The sequence below is a fragment of the Miscanthus floridulus genome, chromosome 13, assembly GCF_019320115.1.
Source record: "Miscanthus floridulus cultivar M001 chromosome 13, ASM1932011v1, whole genome shotgun sequence".
Lineage (NCBI taxonomy): Eukaryota > Viridiplantae > Streptophyta > Magnoliopsida > Poales > Poaceae > Miscanthus > Miscanthus floridulus.
In genome coordinates, this window is record NC_089592.1 from 67,329,508 (window position 1) to 67,338,175 (window position 8,668).

The window sequence follows — 8,668 nt, forward strand, 5'->3', positions numbered from 1 at the left end:
GCAGCTCGGTCTTGCGCGCCACAGTGGATGGCGCCGGTCAGCGCAGCGTCACATCAAAATGGATGTGATGGCAATGTAGGCGGGGCAAGCCTACGCATGGCAAGGCGACGTGCGGGCAGGGCCATGTGCCGGCCGCAGCAGGCCAAGTGTGGCCACACGCGCATGGTACCACACAGGCGAGCGCAAGGCGACAGAGCGGCTAGGCGGACACGACGGTGGTGGCAGAGCGCATGCGGGTGACTTCGCATAGGTGACCGTGGCTAGCAACAGCGCGGTGACACAATGCATGGAGTCAGCGACACGGCGAAGCGGTGACAATTAACTAGACCAGGGCAGCAGGCCCGCGATGATGGCGGTGGTGGTCGAGCGGCCAGGTCGCCGGGTGCGGCGTGCGCGTGCGTGCGTGAATCGCGTGCTCGGGGCGCGGCAACGACGGTGCGGCCTGCGTGGCGGTGCGCGTGCGCGCGCCAGGACAAGCCCGCGCTGTGGCGCCAAGCCGACCTGAAGCCTAGTGACCGCGTCCAGAAACTGAAGCCAGTCGGGAACGTGCCTTGCACGCTTTTTAAAGCGTCCCAAAAATCCATCTCAGTGATCCAGTTGCTAAACCACCTATTTAACACTCGAGATGGTATGTCAAGCTACTAGAACAAGCCCTAAGACCATACCACTACTTAACCCGATCCTCCTACAAAAATTGCCGAACTTAGCTTCGTCACAGCGTTTTCTGACTTGAGCAATTTGACCAAGCCTTGATTGGTTCGCGTCGAATTCGATTACCAAGCTATTCGATACGCTAGCTAGCGAATTCCGTTCTCGACCGCAAGTATTTCATCGTCACTTACGAAGCTTAAACTTCAAACTTTATTAAAGTTTCGTATGTGTTCTATAGCATTCTCGTTCAATAAAAATTCATTTAGAACCCTAAGTGATGTAACACGACATGAAATATAACATTCGTTTCGCGTTTCCAATGAACACTTCAAGCTACGTACATTGCTTTACAACCTATATTACATATATTTACACACAAGTATGATGCGCATACAGTGTTTTAGCAAAAGATTGTACAATATAACACCGAGTGTGTTAAAACTATGTATAGAAATCATATTCTAATAGTATTATCTATAAAAATATATAAAAAAAGGACGTACCTAGTGCAGAGAGCTACCGCTCTGTGCGGGGTTTGGAGAATGGTGTCAGTGGCAAGCCTTACCCTCGCCTATGCAATGCGAGGAGACCGCGACTCGAACCCGAAACCTTTCAGTCACAGAGAGTAAGACTCTACCGCTTGCACCAGGCCATAGAAATCATATTCTAATAGTATTATCTTTAAAAAATATAAAAAAAAGGATGTACCAAGTGCAGAGAGCTTCCACTCTATGTGGGGTTTGGAGAAGGGTGTTAGTGGCAAGTCTTATTCTCGCCTGTGCAATGCGAGGAGACCGTGATTCGAACCCTAGACCTTCCGGTCACAGACGGTAAGACTCTACCACTTACATCAAGCCCGTCCTTCATCTTTATATATATATATATATATATATATATATATATATATATATATATATATATACTCTCTTCTATTGTCTATATGTCGCGTGTCTTCGTATCTTAGTTTTTGTGTATACATATTTTCTTGCATACATTAATTTTAATATCATCTTACTCCTACTTTTCCTGAATGAATAGATTTGTAACAAGTTTATGACAGATTAATATAACAGAGAAAATACCATACTACCCTTCATTAATTAGAGTACTTGCATATCTTTCGATGATAATTCCAGTTGCATGATAATTATAGCGTTTACTACACTCATCCAACTGCAGAAACTCAAGCCTGGATCGGAGAATTTGGGGGACGATAATAAATATGATGAAAGAACTCCAAGAAAAATAAATAGGTTGGTGGACCGTTGAGCCTCAGAGAATGACAGGTTAGATATTTTTCCGCCAAATATTTCTAAACAAAAATAGAATGACCAAACCTTCTAAACTATAGTTGTTTGGGAGGTATGCAATGCAACAACAGAGCATCTGGCATCAGAAATTTATGTGAAACGATATATAGTCATTTGAATATATGTGCGAGTCGTGAAAAACATATCGAATGCTTTTACATCATTGTAGACAACCCAGACTCTTTAAAACATACAATTCAACAGATTGTACATCCAAGCAGGAATTGGAATTGGTTGTTTTCCTGCAATTCCAGCTATCAACTAATTGCACATCCAAACAATGGCATTGGTATTCCAGGCTATTTCCAATGCCCCTCAACTTTGGTATTCCAGGCCAATTCAATTCCTCAGACTAAATATCTACATCCAAACATAGCCTTATAGTCACAGCAAACTTCCGAAAAGAGTGCACAAAATTACTATGACGAACACTCTGAACAGGTAACAGATAGTCTCAAATGCTGAACAATGATCTATAAATGATAGTCTCAAGTGTTGAACATTGGTCTATAAATCCTTGCATATATAGTTCATATGCTCAGAGAAGCAAAAGAATGGTGTGCCACTGCAAACAGGAGATGGTGTTCAGCTCCTTCTCACAAAGCAAAATAATGGCCGAAAACATCACACCTACTTACAAGCTCACAAAGCAAAGGCACAAGCTACAACAAAAAGAAGGGCTGCCACCAGCCTCGATGCACCAGCATTGATCGAAACGGCACCATTTGTCGGGCCCATGCAGTCGTCATTGTTGCCACTGAAGCACCCCGGATGGATGGCAGTCTTGGGCACTTCGCCATCCACCTTGAAGCTGGAAGTAGGCTTCCCGTCGCTGAACAGGACACACCAGAAGTAAGGTCCACCACGATCCGTGCCACTCACAGCTGCCCCAACCTCTGTGTGGTTCTTGCTGTGCAATATTTGAAGGCCCTTCGCATCATTCACCAGGATGTCGAAGGCCTCAGCTGGACTCACGTACTTGGACTGGCAGCCCACAAGCCTACCGGTAATCTTGGAAAGAGTTGTGGCTTGGACGCCACAGGTTGGGGCAAATGTGTCAGTGAAACTTGACTCCATCGGCTTCTTGTCATCCACCTGGTCACATTGACCTTCATATGCTTTGATGTACTGCAGAGCGATGCATCCCAAACCTTGATTATCGGAAACAGTAGAAGCCTTGCTGGCAGTACGGTTGCTGTTGATCAATGTAACCAGCTGATCCGCAGGGTTGTCTGAAAAGAATTAAAGAAGATAATTCAAGCACCATGTTGTACAAAAATTAATACAAATTTCAAGGTTCAAGAGGAAATGAAGATGCAAATGCATCCTAGACAACATATGCCTGGGGATTCTCAATTTTGGGCTGGCCTCATGAAGGTCAAGGGGGAGTTCCTCTCGTTAGGCAAGTTCGAACTAGGTGATGGCTCTCAAGTGCGATTTTGGGAGGATGCGTGGATAAGACCACGTCCTTTAAAATCGCTCTTTCCTACACTATATAATATTGTTAGGAGGAAAGGGGAGTCTGTGAGAACGGTGTTGTCTATGACACCGTTAAATGTGGCTTTTAGGAGATCCGTGGTAGGTGTTAATCTACAAGCATGGCACGAGGTGGTTGCCATGGTGGCAGATGTACAATTAACAAATCAGAGGGATCGTTTTGTGTGGGGGTTACATCAGAATGGATTCTTTTCAGTAAAATCCATGTACAGAGCCTTATTAGGATCTGAAGCTATACCTTATAACACTTTAATATGGAAACTGAAACTACCTCTTAAAATCAAAGTCTTTTGTGGTATTTGTACAAGGGAGTAATTTTAACAAAAGACAATTTAGCAAGACAACAGTAGCAAGGAGACAGGAAGTGTTGTTTTTGTTCATCTGAGGAGTCCATACAACATCTATTCTTTGATTGTCATTTTGCTAAATTTGTGTGGCGAACTATTCATATCTCCTTTAATTTAATACCTCCAACTAGTGTGCACAATATGTTTACAGACTGGTTACATGGGTTTAATAGGAAGCTGAAATCCAAAATTCTTGTGGGTGCGAGTGCAATTTGCTGGGCAATATGGTTAACCCGGAATGACATAGTTTTTGACAAGGTCCTAGCACCATCTTATTTGCAGGTTATCTTCAGGGGGACTTACTGGATTAGGTTTTGGTCCCTACTTCAAAAGGAGGAGGATCGTCAAATGATGAAGATGGGTTGCAGGAAGATTGAGACAACCGCGATGGAGGTGTTTGCAAGAAACGGTTGGAGATTCAGTAATAGAATTACGTTTTAGATGTTGCATTGGGAAACTTTACCTTCTTCCTTTTTGGATCAAAACTTTGTTTTTGAGATTGCGTGGACCCTTGTGCTTGTGTGTGTAATAAGGAACAGCTATATGAATTAGTCGATGCAGAAGCTGGGATATTAATATATTCCTTTTCTAAAAAAACAAATACAGTAAATATTTAAGCTTAGTTAACACGCAGGAGTACTAAAATAAATATAGATTAGGTCTATGGAAGATTGGCATCCTAGTAATTTAACAGACCTTATGCAGCAGTCTAGCAGATTGTACTACTTTCTACTTGAACAAATAGCTGCTAGCAATACCGAGAACATTCCATGGATAAAAAGAAAGTAACAAAGTAGGCCACTGTCCCACTGAAACTTCATTCCTTAGAAAAATCTAAGTTACAAGAATAGTATAAAATTAGTCATGAAAACAGTGCTAATTTTTTCATAAAAAATGTTGCTAACTAATAGTGTTATTTAAATATTTGGGCAAGGTAGCTACATTACATGGGAGAACTGACTTACGTGTAAGAGTTAAATGAAGTGCAGCAAAACCATACATTATTATCAGATTATTGTTAGTCTTTGAAAGGAACCCTAGGTACCCTGCCTTATAACGTGTGAAGCGTTGATATTAACAAGGGTAGATAGGAAGCATAAATATTGTAATGGATGATAGATCAGTAATTTATACATGCTCACGAGGGCACTATGAATCCTCAGTAACTCCCAAATCCCTGAGCCCCTTCCGTCGTGAGACACTTGAAGATACTACTGCAGGCAGCATATTTCCCCAACCCCTTCTCTCTCATCGTTATTGCCAGTCATCGCCTCCATGTGTGTCCTCAAGTCAGGAGCCACATCGGCGTCTCTTTCCATCTCCCTTGGCCGCTCGTCACTACCAAAATTGCCACCACCCGAGAGGGGTCCATTACCTTCGCATGATGGCTATGGACGACATGTGGCAACCAATCTGACAGCATACAGTATCCAATACGTCCTCCTCTCGGTTGGCACTGGCAGGGCTGCTTGCCTTGTTCAGTTTGTTTTTATTTAATGCCTTGTTAAATTTCTAGGAGGACAACAGAACTCAAGAAGAGTACAAAAGTATCCTCCAATATAATTTCATTGAGCCAATACATGATTTTGCATCCTTCCACCTTGACCTGTAATTGCTACCTAATCCACCATTTAGTGGTACCAGGCCATGACTTTAGTATCTTTTTGATAGGTAGCTTTCATCTTTTATCATTTGATTTAAACTGACATTTTAGAGGGATGGTACCTGGGGTTCTCTTTAAGCACCACAACACATCTCTGTTTTTTCAATAGTCAACATTGATAATATATTGGTGATGTTGCTAAAACCTCCCCCATGGCTAATATCCTATCTCATTGTCATATTACTTAGAGAGATATGTCATAGTACAGATGATACCTTCAGCGCAATATTAAATAATTCATTTCTATTGCACGACAAAAAGACAATTTATTTAAATGCTCCACGTCTGCAACATAAGTAAACAATGTAGATTATGCTATTGCCATCAAAGCAATGAAGTAAAGTTTCCACATTTAGATCTCCCAAACACTAGTCGCGCAGATGAGCGGCGAAGTCGCTACCAAGGCTCAGACACACTAAAGTTAAACCAATCTAGTTACTTCAAGACAGATATAGAAATTGGAGAACTGACCAACCTCTTTATGGAAGTCCTTACAATTTGGCCTACCACGACTAACCAGATACACAGCTATTCTGAGGCCCCCCGAATTTTAGCAATTGAAGCAGACCATCTCAATAGTTTGCATACAAACACACAGCAGAACCAGAACTGATAATTACACTGAAGTTCCCCCAAGATTGTGCTTGTTCGTTCAGGGAAGTTACTTGTCAATTATCCATGGCTCAGCGCCATCTTTACCGCTAGAACAAGAAAGCATAGCTCAGCGAACACTACCACAACAGTGATCCCCGTTACCGAATTGTTCGATCCCCAATGGAGTAGGACCCGCCGCCTCCCCCGTCAACCCACCGCGCCCGCGAGATCCCAAACCGAGCTACGCATAAAAAACACTCAGATCCGGGCACTAGTCCTAGACAGATTGGATCAATGGAGAGCATGCGCAAGAACAAACACAAGGAATGCAGCAAGCGACAGCAACCAGGAACGAAAGCGGGAAAAGGTAACAGGAGCAATACTCTTGCTGTCGGCGGCCGAGGCGGCGGAGAGCAGGAACGCCGGCAGCAGCAGGGCGGCCAGCAGCGGCCGCGCGAACATCGCCATCCGATGATCCTTTGCGACCCCCAACGCGCGCGGGCAGGGGGCAGTTTGGGATCTAGCAGGAGCTCGTGCTCGCGCGTGTGTGCGTGCGCGCGAGCTCGGCTGGGAGTGTGGGAGTGGAAGGAAGGAGAAGGTGAGCTGGCTTAGCTGGCGAGCAGGAGTATCTCTTGTTCTCTTCTCTCGTTCGATCAATCGATCGATCTGCTGCGAGCTCGCTTTCTTTTATGGCTTTTTTTGTGCGCCTGCTCCGCGGTGCCGCATGTGTCATGTGTGTCGGCCGTGCGATTGCCGTTGGCATGGATTGACCGAAGTGCCCCTGCCGACTATTTTCGGTTAGAAGGCAGCCTTCCATAGCTCCATGCTTTTTGCTCCATCGGCAAGCAAAAAAGGGAGCAGCCGACAACTCCTGTGGCTCCTCCATTTCTCAGGCGCGGTTTAGTTCCAAAAAGTTTTAAAAAAAAATGCTACAGTAGTTATCACATCGAATCTTGCGATACGTGCATGGAGCATTAAATGTAGACGAAAAAAATTAATTGCACAGTTTGGTTGAAATCGCGAGACGAATATTTTGAGCCTAATTAGTCCATGATTGAATAATAATTGCCAAATAAAAACGAAAATGCTACAATAGCCAAATTCCCAAATTTCATCCAACTAAACACAGCCTCGCTATCTGCCCCTGTATAGGAAAAACAGGAAAGCTTAACAAGAACCTCCGTTAATCTTCATAGCACCCTTATAGAAAAAAAGTGGAAAGGTAAACAAGAATATCTGTTTTCAATCTTCATAGGACCTGATTTTTTTTTCAAGCGTCCATCCAATCAATGCCGCTAATTTAGGACCCGTTCGCTGGTCTTATGAGCTGTACTATTTTAGCGAATGAACAATATTTTTCTCTCACAGCAAATCAGTGAATAGTACTTTCAGTCATGGCTTTTCAGCAAAGCGAACAGGGCCTGAAATTTCTATTGTCTTCCCTAACTCTAACGAGTCGAGGACTCGAGGTTAAAGGTTTGAGTGAGAAGTTTGGTCACTAAAAGCTTCAACTTTATTTACATAAAAGGGTATCGATGAATAAATAGCCCCATTAAAATGGTGGACGGCTAACAATTTAGCATAATCTCGAAGACCATAGAAAGCCGCCTAAGCCGCCTCATGAAAAAAAGTCAAGAAATTATCCCTTATACGAAGAAAGGGGGAAAAAGGTGTACCGTGCAATGAGTAAACTGGCTAAGTAAGAGATCTTAATAATGGTTAAAGTGAAGTAGTATAGCAAGTAGCATTGACTTAGCTCGTACTATTTAAACTTTTGAACTAAGGCTTTGTTTAGTTTCTCCTCTAAAGTTTACTCCCTATCTCATCAAATGTTTAACACATGCATGAAGTATTAAATATAGACTAAACAAATAACTAATTACATAGTTTATGACTAATTTACGAGACGAATCTTTTAAGCCTAATTAGTCCATGATTTGACAATGCGGTGCTACAGTACACACGCGCTAATGACGAATTAATTCGGCTTAATAAATTCGTCAAGCGGATTACTGACGGATTCTGTAATTTATTTTTTTATTGGTATCCAAACACCCCATGCGACATCTCCATGTAACACCCGACGTGACACTCCGAAACTTTACCCTGGATTTAAAAAGGCCTAAATAAACCTTCATCTGCCTCTACCCACTGTAGGTGTGGTCATTCATAACGATGTATAGTTTGTACTAGATGGATAGTATTTAAGTGCACTTTTGTTTTGTTAATCATGGCCTCAACAAGCCTTGAGAGATGGCAAGGTCGATGGTGCGATGAATTTGCAAAATCTCAACTTTTAGGGGGGAAAAAAAAGGAAGTGCGTATTCCCTGACAAGGCACTATTGAACTTATACGCCCCAAAACTATAGTAAGAAAAGTTGAATCAGTGTCTCACTCTCACCCAAGATCGTTTGTTAATGGTGTTAGCCTCCTTTGGCCAGTCAGGTCTCTCTCACCCCAGCCCTTTAATAGCAGGTACAATTTTCTGAAAAGAAATTGTGCTCGGTCCCCATGTGAGGGATATGTTCGGCTGGCGATGCATGTGCCGGCCGGTTCTCAGACGGTGCAACACTGCAAATTCGTGAGTACTGCAATGAATGTACAAT

General features: G+C 43.1%; 1 protein-coding gene across 1 annotated transcript; it reads right to left on the minus strand.

Moving 5' to 3' along the window:
- Nucleotides 1–2,410: 2,410 nt before the first annotated feature.
- On the minus strand, nucleotides 2,411–6,771 carry LOC136500552 (uncharacterized). Its single transcript, XM_066495926.1, has 2 exons — nucleotides 6,446–6,771; nucleotides 2,411–3,193 (listed from the first exon to the last, which is right to left on the minus strand). Exons 1-2 carry the CDS (start codon nucleotides 6,528–6,530, stop codon nucleotides 2,604–2,606), a joined length of 675 nt encoding a protein of 224 aa, XP_066352023.1. The 5' UTR covers nucleotides 6,531–6,771; the 3' UTR covers nucleotides 2,411–2,603.
- Nucleotides 6,772–8,668: the final 1,897 nt, after the last annotated feature.

Coding starts and splice junctions, on each gene's coding strand:
- LOC136500552 (XM_066495926.1), bottom strand. CDS start 6,530: ATGGCGATGTTCGCGCGGCCGCTGCTGGCCGCCCTGCTGCTGCCGGCG. Junction 3,194..6,445: donor CTCGGCCGCCGACAGCAAGA/GTATTGCTCCTG, acceptor AATTCTTTTCAG/ACAACCCTGCGGATCAGCTG.